General features: G+C 46.5%; 1 protein-coding gene across 6 annotated transcripts in view; it reads left to right on the forward strand.

The window, feature by feature from the left end:
- The window catches only part of LOC119456614 (cytotoxic granule associated RNA binding protein TIA1-like), a 139352-nt gene that overhangs the window by 107643 nt on the left and 5660 nt on the right, over positions 1 to 26049 (forward strand). For 3 of the 6 annotated variants that reach the window (XM_037718443.2, XM_049664905.1, XM_049664918.1), the window contains exons 8-9: positions 1843 to 2026; positions 6529 to 6665. In XM_037718443.2, the coding sequence (XP_037574371.1) occupies positions 1843 to 2026; positions 6529 to 6665 (321 nt within the window). Of the gene's footprint in view, positions 1 to 1842; positions 2027 to 6528; positions 6666 to 18533; positions 18730 to 26049 lie in introns of those variants that run through there. The other 3 variants (XM_037718449.2, XM_049664908.1, XM_049664912.1) reach the window with 2 other exon arrangements.

Consider the following 26049-nt stretch of genomic DNA (forward strand, 5'->3'; position numbering starts at 1 on the left):
ATTACCCTTCAACTCTTACTGCAAGAAATGCCGAAAAATGGGTGGAGGTGACACGAGCTTGAAATTCCCACACCATCATGGATTTTGATACCGTCTGCATAGACTAGTGAAAGTTTTATTGGTCAAATGGACTGCATTGTATTCCAAAAGAACTAGAGGCCAAACTTGGCAAGCTTTAAGAACTGCTGAACTACGACAGCCGACATGCGAAAGAATACTTTGTAATCAGCGACCTCGCTCTGACGTACCGACAGTGCCGTTTTGGTGCGAAATTCAAATATGAATTTGACTTATTTCTTCTATTAATAAACCTATTACTGCAAAAACAACTAAAGTAGTGTACCTTAGGAACGCTTCATCAATCTAAACTGCGTTGCCCTTTCCTTTAAGTCTAGGCAGTGCCCGCAGTGTTCTGGGATTTGCATCATATCCTATAACCACCAGGTGGATGCATCATCTGCTTGGGTTTGATTTAAAGGCTGATAATAAAAGAATAAACACCAACCTTCCAACTTTGCCATTATTGCTTGTCTAGTGTATACCATAGAAATGACAGGGGTCCTAAACAAGGTAGAAATGTAACACGGCTGATTAAAAAAAAAAAAAAAAAAAAGATATGTAGTATGCCTGAATCTGCCACTCGGAAAGAAATGAAATAGTAAAATTTACTTTCATAAAACGGAAATTGCTTTACACCTAATGTTCATTTGCATCAGCTTCGGCACTTTGTCAGAATCTATAGACCAAAACATGTCCTTTTTGGTGTATTGTGCGTTTGATATTCCACATGTCGAATGACTTGGCAACAATCACAAATAGGATGATGGCCCATGCCTAGACTAACAGCTTTGCTAGTTCACCTTGTGACACACACAATTATCTCGAACTTCAAAAACACAACTTGTTGCTGCTAAATTAGCTTGTAAATTATCTTTTTAATCAGCTCTCGTAATCAAATACTGAAAGCGGGCAATTGTCGTTGCCACGCTACAACTCTTGTTCTCTCGCCATCTTTTGTTTGTGCATACTATGCTATTTCATTAGTAAGTGCTGGTAAACAGTTATTCTGTACGCCTCTTGTACTGGTCAATGTTAGCAAACTTTTGCTTACAGAAGTCTGTTTTGCACATATTCATAACCTGCCTCCATAGCCCCGCCACTCCAGCAGGAGTGGCGGGGCTAGTCAAGCTTATGAAATGCAGCTTTTTTCCAGCTATCCTCACCATTTAGGCACATTTTTGTTATGTACTGATGTGCCAATATGATGAAAATAAAGCAATCACAATCTCAGTCTTGTGATGGCAGTGACAACAGAGGCAGGCTCAAACGGACCATGAACACAATTTTGAGTTCGTATCCTAATGCCTCATGCAGCCAAATTTTTTTTTTTTTTTTTTTTTTTTTCAAGGCAAAAGATGTGTGCATCAAAGTTTGGTAAATACTGTAATCATTCATTGTAAGTTGCAGTTTTCACTTGAATATCTTCCTAGAGTGGGCTAAACGTGGGTGTTTGATGGGAGATTAGTCAGGATCGAATTTGCTGGTATTGCAATAATGGGCAAAAGTCTACTGTAACTAATTTAGCCAAAGTGAAGTTTTGTTGCAGTTTGCTTTTAAAATAGTCATGCCATTCAGCTGAAGAAAAGCAGCCTTTTAAAGCAGTATTTTCACATTGGGTGCCAAAGCGCATGTGACCACAGTCTGTGTTGGGACATGTACAGCTCTGGGACACTAAATTGACACTCATAGTCTTTCATGGTACTTTTTCTAGGTAATAAAAAATACCATGTATGTGCTCCTTTAAAAGAAATGCTCGATACATGCGGTTCTTTCTATGCACAGGTTTGGTACAAAGGAAGCTGCAACACATGCCATCGTGGCCACACACAATTCGGATGTGAATGGCCAGACAGTCAAGTGCTCCTGGGGCAAGGAGGCCACTGACCCCAACAACCAGCAGCAGCCTCAAGTGAGTCCAGGAGACAAGCATCCCTCCTGGCCAGAGCAGCGCAACCCTTCCGCCGGGGTGATCACCCTTCACCTTGCAGTGCTGCACTTGCGATGAGCTAGACTGATGGAATGCTGTTTTTTTTTTTTTTTTTTTTTTTCTTTTATCGGCACTTGTGTTGTGCCAAGGGATGTCATTAGGGCAATCTCAGTCTGTTCTAAGATGCCTGTAAGCCAAAGAACACCTCGTAGCTGCCTTCGGCCTATCGGCATAAGAACCCTATTATGTGCCAGCATTTGCTGGCATTAATGCACTGCTTGTCAGTCGGGGGACACACATTGGTTAGAAAGTACACACCCTGCTGGCAGCTGCCACTTATGCTGATGGCAGCAATCACCAATCTTGCTTACTTCGGGAAATTAGGGGTGGCTTTTGCCTTTCATAGCCACCATGATTAATGCATGCAACTCGAGTCATTTCATGTCAACTGTTCCAACCCATTAGTGTGCCAGGAAAACCCTTTTCCCAATATATTTAAGCTGGAAAATCTTTTGTACATTTGAGGGTCAGTTCCATTTTCTGCAATGGCACCTGAAGCGAGAAAATTTCCCAAAATTAGAGTTTTGTCAATGTCAAAAGACTTAAGTTGTTATCATAGTTGGTAGACATTGTTTCATTAATAGAAAACAGTTAGGGACTTTTATTCTTTCATAATTTCTTTTTAGAATTGACAAAAATAAAGCATTTTCTAAAGGCTATATGCAAAAAAGTCACAGGCCTGAGCGGCGCAAGAGTAGCTCGAATTTCGGCACCACGCACAACAAGGTCTTTACAGCAAAGTGTCTTCGCCTCGGTTATGACGAGAACGATCTGAACTGTCCGCCCGGCGTCGACGGCGAGCTGCAGCTGTCTGCACAGCAGTCTGCTGAGCCCGATGATGCCTGGTTGTAGCCGCGCACGTAGTTCTACGATTCTCTCCTTCAGCAGCGGTTCGTACCTTGCGAGGAGACGCCATAACGTGTACCGGAGAGGTATCCAGAATACGTGGCGCACATGTAACATCGGGATAGCGTTGATTGCGCGCCTTGTCTGAATCGCATCTTGTCGCACGCGGTGGTTCCAGGCATGTTAACTAGATGGCGCCAGAGGCTCGGTTCGTCTGCGCCTGCCTATAAAGGGAATTTTTTTCTGCCTGATAGCAAGCGCTTGTGTGGCTCAGTGGTAAAGTATCTAACTCCCGCGCAGCAGGCCTGGGTTCGATCCCGGCAGGGAGCGGGTACTATTTTTCGCATTTCCGGCAATAGCGGTTATGCACGGGGGCGGGGGCATCATCACGACCAGAAACGGCTATTGGAATGAACCCATAACAGCTTGGACAAAGATAATGTCCAATAGCCTGGCAAAGGAACAAGAATTCAGGATCGCCAGTCAGCCTCTAGAGTTTGTAAAGGAATCCGTTTATCTAGGTCAATTACTCGCAGGGAATCCTGATCGTGAAAAAGAACTTTACAGAATAAAATTGGGTTGGAGTGCATACGGCAGACATTACCAAATCTTGACTGGGAGCTTACCACTGTCGTTGAAAAGAAAACTGTACAATCATTGCAATCTACCAGTGCTAACATATGGGGCAGAAACTTGGAGGTTAGCAAAGAAACTCCAGAACAAATTAAGGACTGCACCAAGAGTGATGGAATGAAAAATGTTTGGCCTAACGTTAAGGGACAGGAAGAGAGCGGTGTGGTTGAGAAAGCAGACGGGGATAGCCGATATTCTAATTGACAATAAAAAGAAAAAAATGGAGCTGGGCAGGCTGTGTAATGCGTAGGATAGATAACCGGTGGACCATTAGAGTTACAGAATGGATACCAGGAGAAGGGAAGCGCAGTCTAGGATGGCAGAAAACTAGGTGGAGTGATGAAGTTAGGAAATTCGCAGGCGCAAGTTGGAATCAGCTAGCGCAAGACAGGGGTAATTGGAGATCGCAGGGAGAGGCCTTCGTCCTGCAGTACAAAAAAGCAGCTTAGCTTTGAAGCCGTACCATACGGCTCTTCAAATCAACCACCGACGATCGTAAAATGCATTGTTCTTTATATGCTTTATATCTCAACACAACAATTCACACAAAAAAAAGGCGATGGGTTGATAGGTAGGCGCAGATAACAGGTCTGAGGTCTGCATCTGAACAGGAATGCAATTGTTCTCAGGTCCACTAGCCTCTGGTATTTGCCGCGCAACAAAGACGTGGCTGCATGCGCAAGCTGCAGGTCTGGTTGCTACGACAGAAACATCTCGCAACACACACAACGGGGCACTGGCACAACAAAGGTTAAAAAAAATATAGCTCAGCCTATGTTGCTTGCTCGACCTTTGCGACTGATGAGTTGTCCGACGGGTCACATAGGCGGTATGCTCCACTGTTGATGTCGATGGAACTAATCATTTGCGAAAATGAAAGTAAGAGCATGGCAGCCATGACGCGATTCCGGCTTCTGGCCATGGCGGCCGCATTTCGATGGGGGCGAAATACGAAAACAACCGTGTACTATGTGCCAAGTTCCGCCATTTCACTACATACCTTGGCCCTAATTTTGGATAGAATGGACTTCGGATACGAGACCTTTTTCGCTAGACTATTATGGTCCGTTGTAACGAGCGTTGACTGTATAAGCATTAGATGTTGCATAGCACCCACTCTTTGACGTCTCGACACACAATGCAAGGAAACAATATTGGAAGGGAGCCCTTAAGTGACTGCACATTGGAATAGTGTTGGATTTGCGAAGAAATGCAAGCAGTTTCCATGTTTTCCTTGGTGACCTTGGAGAGTTTTTAACTGGTTTACGGCACTGCGAAAACCTCACTGCACAATGCTACCCAGACATCACATGCAGTTTAGCAGAGCATTCGTATTGTCCTATACTCTCACCTGTACTCCGTTGAAGTACATGCTCTATCCTCGAGCATTGGCACTGTACACAGCATGTGCATCGACGTGTGGTGCCAAGAAAAACTTCACTCTTCTCTTCTTCAGTCTCTGGTCTGCCACACCACGTGGAAATATCATCTAAGATATTTGGTGCTCATTCCAAATTGGCAATACAGTGCTGCAATTTAACAAAAATGTTGAGTGTGTGGGGATTCTTACTTGTAGAAACTACTGATCCAAAGAGCATAAAGAACAGTGCTCCAGTGAGCAGCTGAATGTTGGTTTTTGTTTTACAAGTGCATTTCCGTGTCTCTTGCAGCTTTTGCTTTCCAACGAGCCCATCAGATTGGTTTAATTTATTAGGTCCAAGCATTTGCAATGCTTGTATTCTCAGGCAGGAGATGGGACAACTATTGGAAAAGGAGAACAATGATACCCTGTCTATTCCAATATGGCCCTCATTACTGATTGCAGACCTATCTTTATTTACAAGAGTGGTTGTGCAATGAATGACAGTTGGCATTAGTCGAAATTTTGTATGAGGTTGTGTGGCACTCATTCTATGAGATGAGGGACTGTGCATTCACTGAGTAATCGATGGGCGAAGGTTCTCTAAAAAGGGACAGTCATTAATTCCAAGTAAATAATCAGCGGTGCAAAAAAAAAAAAAAAAACTAGGAAAGGGGTACCTCTAGTCTGGTAGTGTTCATCACTGTGCTGCTGTTGCTGCAGGCAAGACAAAAGTAGAATCAGCAGCTGTGCCAAATAACTATTTGCTGAATTTCCACTCACCGAAGGTCTGTTGTCGCCATTGTCACTGTCTAGCTATCATATCATCATTGTTCATGCAAACAGTAAAGATCGAATTGGCACCATTTGGAGCGGCCTGACGTGTCGGAACTGTGTAAACAGACAAGTTCAGTAGTTTCCTTAGACTTGTCACTGTTGGACACTTAATTAACCCCCGTTTCCTGGTTTTTTGTTATTTCTCGGCAACCCTAGTGCAAACCTTGGTTGTAAATGGGCTCGGTGAATGTTCACATAGCCACATACAACAGTGGCAAGCTGCATTCACAAACTTGGCCACCACAACACCATGAAAGAGCTCAATTCTTGGACTATGCTATAATTTGCACAGACAGCTCCAGTCCAGAATTCAAACCTGCAAAGTACTACGGTTTTTCAGTTGGCTGTACAGCTTAACCGTGGTTCGAGGCTATAAGAGAACTTGTCTTTCATTGTCAAACTGTTTTTATGCATGTTTTCACTTTTCACCACAGTATGTGTTATTGATTTAAATTAACGCAGGGTTTGTAGTGATCCTTGAATATAAACATTATATTTTCAAAGCCTTAAAAGCCCCTCTTGAATTTCGCTTTCAGCTAAGCCTAGTCTGGCTACAAGGTTGATGCAAGCCAAAGTCCAGCCAACCCTGTTAGCAGCTTTGTGGTATGGAGCCACTTTGTTTTTGGTGTTTTGTTCACTAAGCCTTTTTCATGTGTCTTGGGAAGTCATTCTTGTACACCCTTAAATTATTCTGGCGAAATTTGCTATGAACCCTGCGTGTACGCTTTTTTGCTCACCATCAGGCCATCCAGTGTCATAGAGCATTTGTAGTCAGCTGGCATTCCAACCCCAGTATTGTTTGCAGAACCTGGCTACCCAGTACTCGTACCCATACCAGCAGATGGGCTACTGGTACCCGCAGGCGGGCTACCCTCAAGTCCAAGGACAGTTCATGCAGGGTGTCCAGTACCCCTATGGACAGTACTACGGACAGGGCTTCGGGTGAGTCTTGCTGCATGCTGCTTCATTCTGGTGTGTGCCACTGAAAGTGAACAAAGGCGGATCCTTCTTGGTTTACTTCTGTGGCACCAGAGTGAACTCTTCTGCATGTGCGTTCTGTGATCCTGAGGCTGCCACAACTAAGAAAATCTGTAATGTCTTGGTCATGCCTGTGTTGAAGCCAGTCAAAAGATGATCCTCACAAAGTACCACTGCTGCACAAAATCTGTATCGAAATTGGTCATTCAGTAATCGCTGTGAATGAAGCTTACGGTTGCAAGCTCTGTATTCGCAGAAATGTGTGGACGAATCGCTGCTAAACTTATCGCAGAGCACTTTTCAAGCATTAAAGAACAAGTTTCTAAATGCAGTGACAGCCATGCAAGGGCCACATCTACATGTTTGGTAAGAAAAATTCAGATGTGATCCACACATAGGCTGCAACTTCCTTTCTGTAGCACACCTAGTCAGCTATGGAGTTGTGATTACGCTTTCTCCACGTGCTAGTTCTATGGCATATGTGGTTTTCAGGCTCATCCCTCTATTTTGTAGTCTTGTGAGAAAGCTCATTAACTTGTAGTATTGTCAGGTCCTTCCCCTTGTGCAGCACATTAGCAGTGAACGCCGATTTGTGCCGTGGGCTGCTTTTGCTTTACTCTACCACTCTTGCAACGTTCAATGCACACTTCTCATGCGTGCCTCCAAGCAGGCAGTTTCCTTTCTTCTCTGGCCAAGTTGATCGCACGAAGTCTGGTCGCAGATCTGTTAAAAGTGGACATCCACTCAACTGGACACATGTCATCCAGCTAACTAGCAGTTGCAGGCTTTGCAGGTCGCTGGTCCAGTTATAGACCCATGCTGTGCAACTAGTGCACATGAGGCACAAGTTCCTCTTCCGTCATCTGCACCTCACAATCTACAGTCGAGCCTCGATAGAACAAAGTAAATACAGTAGAACCCCACTATTACGTTCCTGGGTGCTGCATTTTCCCAGCTGCTACGTTGTCCCGGCATAGCTACCATAGCATCGACTGCATTAGGAACCCCACATGATATGTTGTGAATTGCACTCCTACCTGGCTCGAGCGATTAGTGCAGACGTCCATGTTTACTTTTGATGTGGCTTGGTCTAGCTTGACTATGGAATTAGCCAGATAAAGAGGTGTGGGCGTTGTGTGCTGCAATAGGGCAAAGGCAGCAGGGGCGCTTGGGTAGGCTGTATCATCTTAGCCGTTGTTAATGTAGATGGTTGCACTTATCCATGCTGCCTTTGCTCCTTTCTGCTGCTGACTTGTCACTCGGGCTTGCTGTGTGCACTTCGTCCTACTGCTTTGAAATCCTTTGGTCCTTCTTTCATGCTTTGCACGTGCCATGCGAGATGCCTTGAGTGAATTCATCATGTGCTGCGTGATGCCTTCAACATGCCAGTTGCCTGCCTGGCACCGTTTCTACTTCTCAACATGGCTGACTGTGTGTGAGCTGCTAGCAGCTTCCTCGCTCCATCACCTGTCCTTTCCTTCAGTGCGTGACCCGAACATACATGCAAGAATTTGGAAGTTTACCATGGAAGCTTTAGTTGGTCGTCAACTGTGGCACCAAGAAAGCCAACATCGCTTTTGCTGCAAGAGAAATTGAACATGCGGTGCATGGTGATGAAAACTCAATGCAGAGGAGGGTTTGCACAGCCAAGGGATTATGACTTGCACCTTCTACACTGAATTCCATTGTCCTGAAAAGGAGTGAAATCAAAGAAAGAAAAAAAGCTCAAACCTTCAACAACAGATGCAAGCAATCCTGGGTTTAGGAGCACGTGCAGCTTGATGAGGCCGTTTTCAAATGGTTTAAGCAAGCTAGAGTTGCAGGAGTGAACTTTGATGGTATCCTCTTTCGAGAGAAAGCACTGAAGACTGCCAACAAGCTCAGCATTGGCGGTTTTCGTATGTCGAACAGGTGGACCGACCTCTTTAAAAAGAGGCAAGGGGTATGCTACGACACGGAACGGAGACGCTGCAACCGTCCACACCTGGAAATAGACCATAGTGTTCATAAGCAGAGATTGCGAACGCAAGTACATTTGTAGTGCCAATGAAGCAGGCCTCTTTTTTTTTCCAAGATGCAGCCATCTGAGACAGGCAAGGCTTGCCACGATAGAAAATGCAGCAAGAAGCGTTACTGTGGTGCAATGCTCCAACTAGAATCATTTTAAAATGATGAAATCCTGCGTTATAGAAAAATTTTAGCCCACACAGACTGAAGAATGTCTGCCACATGCATGCCCTGCCATTTTCTTCCTACCACAGTGTCAAACCCATGTGTGTTTCACCCCTTACCTCGAAAACGTTTTTCGCCGGACTCCGGATATCTTAAAATCTTGACTTTGAGAATATCGGGAAAAAGGCAACGGGGCAGCATTGCTAGCATTGCCTTTTCACTCAGCAGCAAGCCGTTGCGCTAGCGTCAAGCTCTCTAGCTGAGCCAGACGCCGTACTTAGCCGCACTCCCCACTTTCCTCTTTGCCTTTGCCCCATTTGCGCTCCCCACTTTCCTCTGCCTTTGCCCTATTGCTCACATGCACTTGCTCCGATTCTTGCTGCCACTTCGTTGTGGCTTCGCGCAACAGGGGGGAGTCTGTCCCCCCGCCCCTCTGGTTTTTTTATGACGCTGTCAGTGTGGTCACAGCATAATTATTGTGACCTTGAGCAAGACCATCGGCACTCTTGAAAAGGTGCAATCAGTCAGCGCTGCGCCCTAAAGAAGCCAGCATGCGACCCCATAGCGCTTCAGTGAGAGTATGGCTTCATAAGGAGGCTCGCTTCATGCTCATGCGACGGTGAGGCGTAAATGCCACATCACTCATGGACATCTGCTGAAATGTGTGACAGTGCGTTCTTCCACAGTTCAGTTTTGGTTTTCTGAGTAAAATTGTCTGGAATTTATTATGCTACAAAAGGTAGCCGTATAAGCTTTGGTATCTGGAACCAGTTATGCTCTGGCTTCAAATATTGTATTAGGATCAATAGTCTTGGCTCCGTGTCAAGCATGCTGTCTTTGCACAGTGCAAGATAAGGTGTTGCCCATAGACGCCTACGTATTCGGTGCTAGTGCACGCGAAAGTGAACGAGAATATTACTGTTGGCCCTATCAGGGGTGCAACAGCTGCGCCAATTGCGCCATTTTGATACAATTTCGTATTTTTGCGCTGAGCTGCGCCAAAAAAGTGATATATGTTGAAATTGCGCCATGCTGCGCCAAAACGCCCGACCAGCCGCGAAATTTCTCGGTTATGCTACTTTTAGCAGAAAACAGAGGCCAAAGCTGCAGCTTGGCCTCTGCCGATGTCCAAGCCGATGTCCAAGCTGCAGGTTGGCAACCTGCAGCTTGGACATCGCAATCCAATCCAGTCCGATCCAGTAGCGCAGACAAGATCCAAACATATGCTAGAGTGTACTAGATTGGGGGAGTGAGTCCAACGAGGGCTCTGCGCTGAGGCATTTTTTTTAAATTGAAAATCCAGGTAGCGGCCCCGCTCACCGGCGGGATGCTTGTCACGTCAGAGACCCTTCACCTTCGGCGTTTGCTAAGGCGTCCGCTGGACCCACTCCCCCATTCTAGTACACTCTACATATGCCCAGACGAGACGTTACGGTGGGTAACGTTGGCGTGTTTTGTGGTGGGCGCCAAAGAATATTTTTGCTGCTGGTTGCAGTGTGATCTCGCGGAGACACGGAGTGCGCGTTGTTTGCAGTAATGAAAGCAGTTAGTCATTGCCGTGTTGACTCGACAAGATCCTCGCCGTATCCGTGCACGCGGTCACGAGCAGAGCGGGTACGAATACTCCACGGGAAACTCGCTTGTACGGTACAGCAAGCGACCCGGCACTGATGGTGTGAGCTTTGTAGACGACGCAATGCACAAAACTAGCAAGGGTTCGGTTCCACGCGGCAGCAGGCATGGCGTTGTAATGAAGCTGTGCCGATTTTATTTGTACACTGCCGAAATGCCAAAAGATTGTCAAACAGTCGCTGCATGATTCGACTACCGCATGACTACTGCATGATACGACTGGGAACCACTCGCGAAGAAATGCATGCGTACTTTTCACATGTTTGGCGGGAAAAGTTGCATGCAGTGCACTGCTGGGGCGCGATCGATGTTGTTTAGAGCGCGCGTTTACTTTCACCGGGCGTGACCTAGGTCAACCGCACACGGCGAAACTGAACGTGCACTCTGAACAATGATCTCCGATCGCGCCCCTGCCCTCACCTACGCTGCTAATGTGAATTACCGTATCATCATCATCAGCTTGTATTTATGTCCACTGCAGGACGAAGGCCTCTCCCTGCGATCTCCAATTACCCTGTCGTATTATCGTATATTACCGTATAGAATTAATTACCGTATATACTCATGTAATGAACGCACTTTTCCCCCAGAAATCCAATGCCAAGTTGGGCACGTTTATTAGACAGTTTTAGTTTAGCGTGGTTACCGGAATAGCGGGCGTACCGGAATAGCGGGATCGAAGTGCGCATGCGCAGAACGCTAACCGACCCATACCGTTTACCGTGCGCACGCTATTTCTCAGAGTTAACGTTACCGTGTTAGCGTGGTGTACGTAGTGTACGTAAAACATGGCGGCGGTCCCGGTCGCCCGCTTCGAACTGAATTTGGCGTTGTTTTTGTAGAATTCACTTCGTTCGTAGCAAATGACTGCGTAAACGGCTTTTGCTTAGTCTCATGCCGCTTCACCGAGAGAGTGTTATGGCTAATCTTGAGGAATTTTCGAGATCGCTTCTCGTTTCGAACGCGCCTAAGCCTAACGAGAGAAATTTTTTTTTCTGAGATGCGAGCGCCATCTGTCGCTAAAGTCGGAAGATAGGCGCGACGACGGCATATGGCCTCTGAGATGGGAGGATGTCGGAGTCTAGGGTAGACAGCTTGTAGTGCTTGTCTGTTTCGTTGCAGATCGACGGACATGTGAAGTAAAAATACAATGCGCTCCTGGCTTCCATTGCGCTGCCTATCGTACTTTCCGGACGCACACACACATAGAATTAGGTGCCCTGTGTATGCGAAATTCAAAGCGTAATGGAATAGCGTCCCGCACGGAAACTACGCTATCACGCTATACTAAAACTCTCTTTCTGCAAAGTTTGTTTGCGGAACGGTAACGCTATTTCCCGTAACCCCGCTATTACGCTAACGCTAAACTAAAACTGTCTATTATGCAGGGTCAATTTTAGGGCGTTTTACGAGTGAGCGTTCTTTGTGAAACTGCTAAACTGCTCCAAATTTGGATTTTCTTGCTCCAAAAGCAAGATTTTCCTGCTCCAAAAATTGCTCCAAATCCTATTTTGTCTGTTGCACCACTGCCCTATGGAAAGGCTCTATGTGGCTTATGTGTGACCTGTGGGCTTTTATTTTTGTGATTTTACTCATCAATATTTTTGAGGAGTTTTTGGCATAAGTCCACTTGGAAGATGGAGTGGCAAGGCAGAGAAGAGTGCAGTCGAAATCTGCGACAAGCGAAATATTTTTGTATTCCCGGCGAACACCCATAGAATTCAGTGCATTTGGTACCTATCGACAACAAAATGTCACTGAACTACAATCCCGCATCAATGAAAATTGCCGGAACATAATCCTGGATATTACCTACTCACGCAAGGCTAGCAGGCTCCAAAATGTGCTCAAATGCGTTTGCTTTGCACTAAAGTTGCCTAAAATGCCACCACGTTATGCTTGCATGGGAGCCGCCATTTTTTGTTTACAAAAACAACCAAGCGTAGAAAGCGATTGCGTGCACCAGAAACACGTCATGGCCACCATCTTGTTTTTGATCTCCCGTTTGAAGTAGCATGCACGTTGCTACTGGCATGCAATGACTGTTCTTGCACTCCTCATAATGTGCGGCTTGGTCAGAAAGTGCAGCAAAATTAAACAAATCTGGTGCTGGTGGTGACAGCAGCAGCATGGATTGCCATGCATTGGGCCGTGATTGAGCGATCGTACAGTAATACGCGTCCCTTGCTTTGAGAGCGCTGGTTTCGGTGCCACCCGACAGGCATCGTGTGCGGATTCGGCACCGTAGATTTGCGCGAGGGGGCCCTAATCTCAATTGATCGCCTTTGAGGATACAAGATATGATCACTTTCGCGCTCAGCACTGGGCGCATTGGCATCTACCGGCGACTACGTGCGCTGGAGAAACGCTGCTGCATGCGTGGAGCGCTGTTGCTCCGCGTCCGGAGCCAAGTTACTCAAAATCTTGCAAAAATTATCGTATCCTTGAAAGTGATCGACGGAGAATACTGCTCCACGGCAGTTCTACCACTGCTGCTCAAAGCATGGGGCGCACATTGTGCTGTTGGCAATGCGGTTCTATATCCTCAAGCAAAGCTTGCCAAAGTAGGCTGACGGAATTTTGACAGTAAAGTTTAGTTCTGCGACACATTCCCTATTTGTGCTATCATTTCGCAACAACAAAACTCTCGCGAACACGTTTTTTTTTTTTTTTTTTCCGCATTCCCCACTGATTTTGTTATTACGAGGTTCAACTGTAGTTCTTTTTCTGGACAACTGCCCCACGCATCTGAAAGGCATAACATAGCTGCAAAATATCAAGGTAGAGTGTCTCCCGGCTAACACGACAAGCCACCTTTGGCCCTAGGATGCCGTCATCAAAAATGGGAGATACTTCTATAGAAAGTGCATTGTGAAGCGGTCCCTGGCCAATGTGGACCAACCGGCAGGCATCCCAATCTTGGATTCTACTAATTATTTAGCCACGGCATGGAGCGCTGTCACTGCAGCTACAGTTAAAGACGGCTTGACAAAGTGTTTTGGTGGCACAGATTGCACTGCAGAAGCCGTTGGAGACTTAGTGGACTGCGACGAACTCGACACGGTCTTGTAAACTGTTAGTGCAAACGAGATCACATAAAAAGAATATGTTGCTGTGGATAACAGTGTTCACCTCAGAGGTTTTAACCATCGAGGAAACTGTGAGTGTGTCAATGCCTGCAACAGTGGCAAAGTTGAGGGGTAGGACAGCAGTGCTGAAGCCTACCTCTACATACTATATTTACCTGAATCTAAAGCTTCGATCACACTAGAAGAAAAACTCGCACTGAGCGGTGCCAGCGGCAAAACGCACACCGCAGAAGCTGCCGTGCAGCAGGTTTTCTTGCTGCAGGAGGGATCGGCATGCCTCGTGCCGTGAACAGAGGAGGTTGGTGAGAGTGGCGGCCCCTTCGGTGACTTGCGAGGGGGAAACTGGTATCATGTGGACCCACCCGACCACTCGATTCGCACTCGCGTCTGGTGTCAGCCTGACTGACGACTCGCTTCACACTATCGTCTGCTCGCGTCAGCTCTCATTCGGGCTTGTTTTTGTTAGCTTGGTTTGGTAATCGTGGTTTGTGATTGTTTCTACAATTATGATTGTAAACCGAGACGTCCCAATAGAATAGTTTTTGGAGACAGTGCACCATATCCGATTCTGTATGACAAGACGGACCCTGAATACAAACACTTGAAAGCAACATCCAGTACTCCTTTTCTTTTGAACACACTTTTGAACGCGGAGACTCCGCAGTGGAAGGAAGCACATCAACGCTGTTATGATAACAGTGGCAGTGACGCCGTCATCTGGCAACAACGAACTTATACATGGCACCAATCTGTCTGCAGACAAAGAAAAAAACGTGCTACATCTCGCACCTACACTCTTGCCGCTCTTTTGAGCAGCAAGATTTTCATGCGGGCATGTGATTGCCATAGCCGCGCACTGCCAGTCAGTGTGGCCGCACTTCAGCAGCAGCGTTTTACTGCTGGAAGCACGCTGCGTGCAATGTGCATATTTCCTCCAGTTGTGGCTAGGGCTTTATGCGCACACTTCTTTTTTCCCAAGGAAGTGGGTCTGAAAATTGCCTGGTCTTTAAAATCGGATACGATACTAAAACTGCATTAGTGGTGTTGGCAACAGCTTACAGTCATCACAAGATGGTGACAGAGCTATATATTTCTTTCATAAATTTGGGGCATGTTACATCAACTGCACTTTTATTTTCTTACTTTAAACCCACTAAATTTGGGTTGGGGTCGCATTAGAATCTGCTAAGTGGTAAGTACGGTATATCAGATCAAGTGATTAGAGGCACACTGCACTGCAAGTTAAGGCGCAGTCGCATGCACACAATTTTCGAGCGACAAGCGACGCGACAGGCAGACCCTGTCGCGTCGTGCCATGGAGCAACTGCATGTATGTGACATCACGCATAGTAGCGACAAACTTTCATCGTTGTGCAAATAAATACTATCGTGCCCTCTTAAATAAATCTCAAACTAGCTTTGATATGCTAGCATCCTCAGTGAAAATCTGCCCCATGCCGTGGCGCTATCTGGTGGGCAAAACTTAAATCAATTTTGCAGCTCTCGGTGGCGTCTCAGGCCTAACAGCGTCAAAACAAACAACCGAGCTCAATAATAACGACAACAGAGCGCCGATACTTTGTCCTAAGCATGAGATAACACGAAGCGATGACCGATTTTACTATTTATTTTTTGCTGTTATAGCAGAGAGCAAGTTGCAAAAGCGAACTCGGATCGAAGCGGGCAGATTGGTTGCTGCCACATTGTTGCGTAGTCACTGTGCCCACCGGATGTCGTGCCGCAATGACTTGCAGGCGACAAACAATATTTTCTGGCTGGACAAAAACCGGCGACGCAACAAGCGACTGCGACAGATCGCCCTCCGTGACGGCAAAACCTGTCACTCGACAGTCACGTGCATGCGGTTGCGCCTTTATCATGAAATTGCCGTGCTCATCTGGCATGAAAAAAATGCAGTAGGTAATGCTCCACTTTTTTTTAAGCGCTGACATTGCAATAAAATTGTGTGCAGTTTACCACTGTCATTTTTCAATTTTTCTGGTTTTACAGCTCTTTCGTTTCCCAACTCAAACCTTTTTTTTTTTCTTTGTGAAAAACATGTCAGCAGGGTTCTACTGTGTAGAATTTATTTTATTATTTCACTAGAGTATTTGCCTGCTATAACAAAGAATAATGCAGGATGTGACATGTTGCCTCCATGACATGATTCACTATAACAGTGAATCATATTTGTAGCACGTAGCTCAAATTATGTTTTCTGTTAGCAAAAACATTAGTCGCCACCCGACTTGTCATATGCTCGATTTTTCAGACCTTCGCACATGTTCATATTTCTCTGTGGCACCACCACTTGACCCGAGAATCTGTGTAATGGCAAGCGATGCCACACGGGGTGCCGCTCATTTTCAGCCGCATACGCAATGCTGCAAACATGGTGGATGTGAACAAAGTTGCCACCGCATGGGCCCAGCAGCAAACTGCAACTTTGGCCACTGACTGCAGCATGTGGGCTGGGCAGTATGACTGACAAAAATTTCCGAGGGTGGCGGTGTGGCTGGCTTCAAGCCGTGGGGGGAAGGTCATCATCAGTGATCAAGTGCGAGATGACACACACGGGCTAGACTGATGGCCATAGTAATGAATTTGGGTCCGCATGCGGCCCCTTCCATGTCCGAAAAATTGAGTCAGTGGCTGTACCTAGCAAGCCATCCCATGTCACCACACCGATCTCATGATTATGTGCAAGGCAATTATGTTATGGTTCCCGTGACGCACATTGCCACCAAGGGACTGTCAAAATCTGCGGAAGATGCTGTGCTGGCCTGTGCTTGCATCATCCTTGCATTTCTTTCGCATAAACATGATATAACGGCATTAGAAGCGTAAACGAATATTGGATAAAACCAAGGTATTTTTGTGTTAGATGCCACTTGGTTATACCGAGGTTCGACTGTTTAAGCAACGAAGCGCTTTGTTTGTGCAAATAGACAACCACTCTAGTTTACACTTTTCCATTGACACATGTTGCACAGACATGAATATGCCACTCTTCCTTATTCATGTTTCACATATGTGCACACACACTGAACAAGAGTTCTTGCTGACAGTTTTAATGCACATTCATCTACCTGGATGATGAGTTAGATACCTCACATTTTACACTAAGACAGCTGAAGTGAATGCATGTGAAGCGAAAAAAGAAGCCACTGTCTGCCACCAGGCTTGTATTACACATTCTCAATCATTGTCCGACTACCCGAATTGCCCAACGAGGACTCCTTGTCCTCGTTGTGGCATTCATGCATGCATTCAGGGGCATGCATGCACCTAAGAGGTGCATGCATGCCACTTAAATTGTGCTGTGCGGGTAGGTGGTGGAAAGAGACTGCCATCACTGGAATCTCGGCCTTCGTGCAGCAGAAGAATGTCACAGTGTATATTGTCTCCTGAGCCATCACGCTAGACAATCTGGTAAAGAAAAGATCAACTGTGCTGTGCTGCTTCTGAGCCAGTAAAGTTTCCTTGTGCCCTACTTGGACGAGAGCGTGGACACGCAAGTAGCAAGGCACCTTGCCAAATGCTGGCTGCCAGTGAGCGAATGGGTTCGCATGCTGTTACCTGCACAGTACTTGCCACATAGATGGGCCATTGGGCAGCCACAAATCTAGGATGGGGGCAAGGCCAGGTCTGCATCTGTCTGCCCGCGCAGCCCGGCTGCTGGTCTTGCTAAGTTTTGCTGCGGCTTTTTTTTTTTTTTTTTTCACAATATAATGCAAATAAAATCTTAAATGTCTAACCTGTCTTTTCTGACTAGCGATTACTACCATTACTTGGTCCACACAAGTGAGAGCTGCAAAGTCAACTGTGGATTGATCCCTATGCACTGCTTGTGTATTGTGACAGTGTATGGCACTGAAATTATCAGCCAGTACTATGGCTGATAATAGCTGCCATTGTACCGCAGAGGTGATCAGCCGTTTGCATGTGTAACAGTACATTTCGTAATTTTCAGCCTCTCTTGTTAACTGCTGAGGCATTCACATGCAACGAGCTGGGCCTGGTTGTGGTGGGCATTGGACAGCTGCCAGCATTAGGCTGGAAACATGCCAGCGTTCAGCCTACGAGAAGCTAAATGTTTCCAAGTCAGTAGTCCGAAAATTCATTAGCAACAGTGCACTCCTGAGTGGACATCAAAATTGAACTAAAACATACACTCGCCAAGTATTGGTTGTGATCATTTCGGGGCCCCATACAGGCTCGTTCATAACGCCAATGAAAAGCTATGGCAGTGGCTTGCGCACAGAGTAGACTGTGCAGTGAGCATGTATAAATGTCAGGCAGATCGACTCATGTCCAGTTTATTGTGGGGTTTGTATGAGCAGGTGACTATTGACGGTGCCGGCATGTCAATGGGCATTTTTCAGTGGCGATTGCAGATGTCGAGTTCCAGTCAATGGAAGGTCCAGTCTTGTGGTGCATGGATAGGGCATTTAAGACACTGTGTCCTTTCGCAATGTCATTTTGAGGTTGTCTTGCACGTAGTTTAGAATTCCTGGATTTGTCAAAGCGGACAGCATCGCAGTCATTGCATGAGACTCTGTAGATGACCCCTGGGAACCTTGTGCACTCCAGGATGTCCTTCATGTGTACAACTTGTGTGCACAGTTTACTTTTAAAATGGGCACTGCCCAGATACCATAACATGTGAAGATTCTAGCAAGCCCTTCGCTTACACCACAAGGGTTGAGAGTCGCTGCACCTTTTTTCCTGCAGTGTGCTTGCCAGCAAATGTATGTTTGGCAAGTGTGTTTTTAGTTCAATTATGCTCCTTCGTCCTCGCAAAGAAAACCTCCTCAAACAAAAACAGCATTCTTTGAGGTCGCCATAGTTGAGTAAAAGCACGCAGTCTCAAAGTAACATAATAAGAGTCATTTTTCGTGGCTCTCAAGTTATTTAGCCGGTTTACCTGAATGTGCAGGAAAAGATGGTGGCCTTACGGCCGGCCTCCGTGGAGTGAAGATCGACGACAAAGTTTGCGCGGCAAAAGATCCTAAGCCACCAAATATTCACCATGCCCGTTGCAGACACTGCCAGTGGAAGACAAACGGGCACCGCCACTCCTGCAGTCATCGCTGTTTCATCATACCTACTTCAGTTAAAAAGTGTGCCTGTTATATGACGTCTTCTGAACTATAGAGTTAAGCAAATACACTGCGGGAATCACTCTCATAATCCAAGCGGCAAGCACACTGCAGTACACTAAAATGACCACACGGCAGTTTCGTGCTACAGGAGAATTCATCGACAGAGTTGCCACCCGAAGAGGTTACAGAAAAATTGCTGTTTATGCAAAGACTGTGCCGCCATTTTGGGGTGGGCACAAAATGCACCTGGTGTCAAATTGTGTGCTTAGAGCAATTGTCTGTCCTGTACAGGAGGCTGTTTGTTGGCTTGCAGCACATGTGCAGCAAGCACTGTTCTCTGTCCTGCATTGCATATAGGCAAACAAAATTTGTGCCTGGAATAACAATTAGTATTCACAAAAAGCGGGTCTGAATCAAACATTGCACTCTTCGAGATTATTTTGTGGCTAGCTTAGTTTTTTGTTCAGTATGCCTTAAGAAGCAACGGTCACCAATTACTCGCTGGGTCAAGAAAGATGCTTAACCAATGGACCTCTTGTAGTGAGCTGTGTGGAAACAAAAAGGATTTGTGTCAACCTGGCTGGGAATGTGTCAACTAGACAATGAGGACAATATTGCTGGGTGTGGCAAGTGCACAGACTTTGCAGTTTTTATTGATCTGCAACCTCGAGTGTGCAGCCTTTTGTTGCAATATCTATGCTAGCTTGAGTTTGCTCTGCAACTGCATGTTATCTGTTTGTTGGGCTTTTTTTAACCCTCTGCTTTTTTTCTTTTTTTTTTTCTTAACATTAAGTGGTGGTTCTCCAGTAGGCACTGCATATACCAGCGCAAACGGGTTGGGGGTGCAGTTCCCTTTGCCATACTGTGCACAAAATAACTCATTGCATAACACATTTCTTCCGAAGTCAGACATTTTTCTTTTCAAAAACTTAATAAATTGCTGCATTTATAACATTCGAGACCTTTGAATATGGAATTGCCCCATTGTGTTTCTCTGCATGCCCTGTCCAGCACGTGGTCTGTAAGACATTCTTTTGTTGTGCGTATGGGTGTAGTTTAAAGAGCAGATAAGATCTGTGTTGCCTGCAGGCTTCACATGAAAACCTCATGAATGTTTATGGGATGTGAAATGCTTAACTGTAAAAGTAGGGAGCTGGTCGTTCTGCAACTAGCTTTTGCAGCTGGGTCAGCATCTTGATGACATTGGACAACATCTAAGCAACTTGTGCAAGCATTTGCTGTAGTTTACATCAAAATCGGGCCTCCTCTTTCATATACTTGACACAGAACAGATGCTGCTGCTGAAACTTGTGAATGAAACTGCGATTTCAAATGCCAGGGCATCTGCCTCGTGGGTAGCACAAAAAGCCCTATCTTAAAAACCATCGCAGTTGCAGAAAAATTCGTCCTGGTACCGAGATCGAATCCATATCTTTACGGTCTGGCGGATCCGTAATACTTCATCCGCCTTGCAGATTCTCGGAAAACCATGTTTTTTATCAAGTGACGCCGCGACTAAAGCATATTCCTGGCCCTCTGAAATGGATGCAGCTTTCGGTTACAGTATGTAAATAGTTGTAGGGAAAGTTATGCTGAACCTCCACGCTGCACCTATTTTGTACTTGTTACCGGGAGTCATGAGGTGGATAGGTCATAAAAGACTGCAATTGCAGCCAGAAGGAACGCAGTGCTAATTTTTGTATGAACACCTAGCCTTATTTCTGCACTACGTCAGCAAATGGTATGCCAGGCCATAACATCTCTATAATGTCAACTGGCATTCAGACAAGTTTAGTATCAAATCAACATTCCTTCTATCCCCAACTTCATACTTGGCTTACTTGCGAGACGCGCGAGGTTGATTTGGAAATAACTTTGAAAATATGCACAAATATTCATTTTGTTAGGAATTTGGGTTTTCAGCTGTTCTACAAATGGGAAGTGTTTATTAACTTGGTTTTATGGGTTCAAGGCTATTGAGTAATTAGTTTGATGCTGCTTCAGGAATGAGAATCCGGCTCGCAAAACTGGCACGGCGCAACATTTTGGCCGAGAAAAAGACACTTATGGCTGTGGCCAGCAAGAACTGGAAGCGTGAAACAATAGTCAGACAAAGGGGCCAGAATGACAAATATTTGTAGATGTGTGATTTCATCATTTTGCTGATAATTTTCTACTCTGACCATGAAATACTTGGCGCTATAACTGCGGTGTAAGTGGAATATTTAATGAATGGATTTGGGTTATGCAGTAGTGATGGCCAGTTGGAGCTGTTTCCCAGTGACACGACATGAGGCCTGGGGAACACGGTCTTCCTTTTTATGAAATATAGCAGCGCATGCTTTCACCACAAGAACTCTTCAGAGGAATGAGAGCTTGAAATCTTCACAGAGAGCAGTCGCTTTGTGTACACATTTGACATCGAATAGTATGCTTGCTGTCTTGTGTGAAACGGTGCGACTAGTACCGGTGTCACATGGCCATTGAACCGATAGCCTGACGGCAATGTGACCAACGACCGTTGAGCACCGGTTGTCATGGCAATAATGCAGCATCCTCAGTGATGTGAGCCTTGCAAAATTTGGTTAAGCGACATATGAGTACCGTATTTACCTCTCATAATGCGCCTGCTTTTTTGATGCAAAGTTTGTGAGTGTGATAATTTTAGGAAATCTTTTCCTAGAGAATGGAGGTGCTAAGCAAACAAATAAGAAATAAAGTGGCTGTAAATCTGGGGTTCCCACGCCAGCCGCTATAAGCTTGAACAAAGCGTTACTTCCAAACAGCACTTAGCTTTGTAATTTCTACACAAGCAGCAACGGCAAAAAACCATTATTTGCAGACGCTAGCTGAGCGTAGAGTCGTTAAACGAATGAAGTGACTCCGTTTCAGCACTCACGTCGCTGCTCGCCTCATCTCGTCAGCAGCCTTCTTCTTAACACCAGCCGTGTAGCTTCCATATCGCACTCCATGGCGAAGCAGCACATCATGCCAACGTTAGCTACCCACGTGCAACTGACGAAATAGCGAGTCAATACAGTACATTATTTCAGTGTGACCTTCAAGAACTCAGCAAGAATAAATGTGCACCTATTAGGTTTCGCAGCTGTTCAGGGATGCAGAATGGTTACTGCAATGGCGGTCAAGTGTAGCCGCGGTACTTCAGCAGGTCAAGGGAGCCAGGCAACCTCGTGTTGGTTGGTTCTCGTGCAGCTCCTTCTGGGCATTTTTAAGTGCTAGCATGTTCTTCAATCTTCCGATACCTATGTAATGAAAAAAAAATGAAAAACCCTTTGCGCCGAACAAGCAGTGGTGCCGTTGTTGCAGCAGAACAACTCAGTCTCCGCTGTGGCATCATGCGCGAGAGCGCGCCTCCGAATTTTCCTCACCATCGGGGTAAACAAGTGCACTTAAAGGGGCCGTGAAACACTTTGTGAACATAGTACAAAAAATGTTGCCAATCTATTTACGAGTTTCCTCTGCACATGTGAGCCAAATATTATTGCACTGCATGCACAGGGAATTTACCATTTCATGTCAAAAGCAGGGAGCAGTCGCATGTTCTCACATCTGCAATGTCGTCATCAAAAGCAGGTGGCCCACCAACGCTCTTGGCCGATTTCGTGATCGTGAGAACATTCTCAGTAATGCATAATTGCTAATTTTGAGTTGAATAAATGAAAAATATATACGGCTTCGATCTCGTAAGACAGAAACATCATTTCATCTTTGCACTGCGTAGCGCAGTCTACCGCCGCCGCCACAGGGTGCAGAGACACTGAGGCTTTGCCTAAAGTCCCTATACCTTCGGAAAAGTACCGCCATCCTTTGAACAATGCCGCTTCTAACTCTCCTATATCTCTGATTGGACGATGATAGCGCGCACTTTCACTTCTTTACTGTGTAGACCGCTTATAACGTAAGTCACCGGAGTTGCGAATATCCGCACTATAAGCGGTACCGCACTATAACCAAAGCAACAATTTTCAAGGCCCGCACATATGCAAGACATGTGCACCGAGCCGCCACTCGTATGCGAAAGTTGAGGAAGGCAACTAGAACGCGTGCATTCGATTTACAGTCGAATCTCGTTAATTCGAACCAAATCACCCGGCGGCGCCTCCGACCGGCATTGCTCCGGCACCGCCATAGAGTAAAAGCTTATGTTCGCGCGCGAACGTAACAAAAAAAAATGGAAAAAAAAAATGCGGCGGAAATTTCACCCTCTCTCAAATGACAAGGTCACCGATTCTGCGTTGCGCCGGAACATGCGTCTAAGTGCCGACGTCTCAGCCACGCATAGAAAATGGCAGTGAACCCTTCTTTGTCCTTTATGCGTCCTCTACTTTCTAGTTACGTGTTGACCTTGCACGCTGCGGCTACGGCGCAAAGGGAAGCAGCGGTGCTGTCCCAGGCCGGCCAACGAAACTGCCCACGCCAGCAAACGCCCGCTTCCCGATAACGGCAGAAAACGAAACTTCGGGGATCGAGCTGGCGCCGGGACGGCTGGAGCGGCGCCGGGCGCGCACGGTGACAGTCGAAAGTGAGGGAGCTACGAGGGAGGGCGAGGGGAGCCACCAAAGCGGCGGAGTTGCCGAGGCGAAATCCGCTTCCCTGCCGCGCTCCTCCCTCGCATTCCACGGTTTCCGTGTGCGCCCTTCGCGGTGCCGCGCCGGCGCTGCCCGCTCCCTGAAGTTTCGTTTACTGCCGTTATTGTGAAGCAAGCGTTGGCAGTTTCGTGGTCCTCGCTCGCTATGTGCGCTGTGATATTTCACGACTCGCACTCAAGATTCTGGTTTCAGCCTCACTGGCTGTTCGTTTGCACCACGTGCCCTTCTCCTCCACTTCGTCTCTCTTTCTTCCTCGAGCACTCTTTGGGATGCCCGTTTCAAGGGAGCGTTTGCCGTCCCCGCTGACTTCCATACTCCCAGGCAGCTGCACTGTAACTGGTATTTCGGTTCCCGCAACTGCACTATAAGCGATACGTGTATACATGGAGGGCTATGGGAAAATTAACGAGAGTCTGAAAAGACCGCACTATAAGCGGTTACGTTATAAGTGGTCTATACTGTATATCCCCCCCCCCCCCCCCCGCCTCGGAGCCATGTTGACCGTCGCTCTACCGCCGCCTCCCCGGGGTGCTGAGACACTGAGGCTTTGCCTAAAGTCCCTATACCTTCGGAAAAGTACCGCCATCCTTTGAACAATGCCGCTTCTCACTCTCCTGTATCTCTGATTGGACGATGATAGCGTGCGCTTTCACTTCTTTATTTTTTTTTTTTTTTTTTTTTTTTTTTTTTTTTCGCCTCAGAGCCATGTTGAAAGTCGCTCTGCGCAGTCGCCGGCGGCAGCAGCGCGCGCCCCGCCTGAAATCTTCAACGGGGGCTTTCAAGGGGTGCCACAGTCGACTTGCTTTCGCAAGAAAAAAGTAAAGAAAAAAAACAAGCATTTTAGGAGAGGAGATGGCAGAAGAGAGAGTAGATGGCGGTACTTTTACTATATAGACCTACACCATGTTTGTAAACAGCGGTAGGCACCGTCGATATATTTTAGGCCCTATAGCGATGTCGCGTAGACTCCGCCCAACGTTTGGCTCCGCTACGGAATCTAGCCACCGTAGCTCCGCCCACGTTCGCCGCCATGCACCGCTTGCACGCGCCGATGGCGCATCTTTTTTTAATGGGGTGGGGGAGCTAAAACCACGATTTCATTATGAAGCACACAGTAGTGGGGGAGCCGGATTTAGTTTGACTACATGAGGTTCTTTAATGTGCACCCAGTGCACGTTCTTGCATCTCGCCCCCATCGGGATACGGCCGAACGAGACGCTAGGCCTAGCTCGTTGACCGCCGCAGTGACGGCCGACAGCGCTTGCGACCTGGCCTGCTGCTCATCATTGTGCGCTTATTTTTGACAACACGATTAACGTGGGCTTAAATGAATTGGTTTTGTTGGTGTCGTTGGTGCGAATAGCAAACGAAACGTAGTACTTGCAAGCCAGCCGAGCCGCCTCGTTGAGACGGCTGATGCTTGGTTCCCGTCTGCGAGACGAAATGCCGTTCGCGCCAGTGGTTTAGTACGGGACGTTGCTTTACGAAACACGCGCAAATTCAATATATTTTTTTCTATTAAGCGCTATTTCATGTTAAGAACAAGCTGTAGCCGATTTCTACGTCGCCGTGAGCGGTGATAGAAGCGATCGCCTCGGTGATGGGACCGGTGAGGTACCGGCTCTACGGCGACGCCGCCTGTGTAGGCCCGCGCTATGTGAGCTAGCTGTCTTACGCGGCCGTCCGATCGCTCCAACTCTGTACTAACACTGTACATTTTGTTTCGCGCTCGAAAATTAACTGACACGTTTAGGCGCGTTTATGACTTCCACACTGCAATAAACGCAGCTGTGACCCTGCTGCCTGCGTATGTGAACGTGTGATAGGATATTTACACTGCTGGGGGCTCAATTCTTTGAGATGAAAACAAATTCGAATGTGACGTGTTTTGTGGGGCATCTGCTCGCTCCACCTACATTCAAGGCTAATCCTAATCTAGCTTTCCCACAGTGCGGCAAGCAATTATAATGGCACGCTAATAACGATCCTAAGATCGTATATGATCCTAAGATCGGCTAATGCACGCCAATCAAAATAAAAGAGAAGCTTAACGGTTACGAAATGTATTGCGCAATATGGATGATCTGGTATCATAATCCAACTTTCGCTTTTTACCGCGGCGGCCCATTGCTTGCGACGGTTTTCATCAACAGGAAACCTATGAAAACTTTAGTCTCTTGCGTATTTCGACGCAACTCAGCTCGTCCACGTACTGCGTTTCTTTCATTGTAAAATCATAGAATAAAGACCTCACAGATGGAACCACACAACCACCCGCGAAACCCAGCGGCTGCTGTAGTAGGCGCGACATGGGCGGCGGCTCGGGGCGGCGGAGTGCCTACCAAGCGAAACTAAATTCCGACGACAGCGCCACCGCATTTTCGTGACGTAGCGCCGTGGTGTAGGTCTATAGGGACTTTAGCTTTGCCTTCTTCTCCGCTGTGTAGCTTCCAGTGTGCCAGTGCAGATGGAGAGAGAAAGCAGGGTATCGATACTTCACTTATTGTGTGAGGATAACAAATTATTGCAGCACGAGATTCGTAAGACTTGAGGTCATTCTATGATTAGGTTGAAAATTGTTTCATGGCCCCTTTAAAGAGAAAAGCTGTCCGAGCTGCAGTTGCCAAAAGAGAAACTTTTACCGTGAGAGATGAGACGCCGCTTCCCGCGCCAGCTCTTTGTGATATAGTAACCGCGTCTGCCTGGGCCTAGTTGGTTTTAGTTTATTCTGCATATTGGT

This window comes from Dermacentor silvarum, chromosome 1 (assembly GCF_013339745.2).
Source record: "Dermacentor silvarum isolate Dsil-2018 chromosome 1, BIME_Dsil_1.4, whole genome shotgun sequence".
NCBI lineage: Eukaryota > Metazoa > Arthropoda > Arachnida > Ixodida > Ixodidae > Dermacentor > Dermacentor silvarum.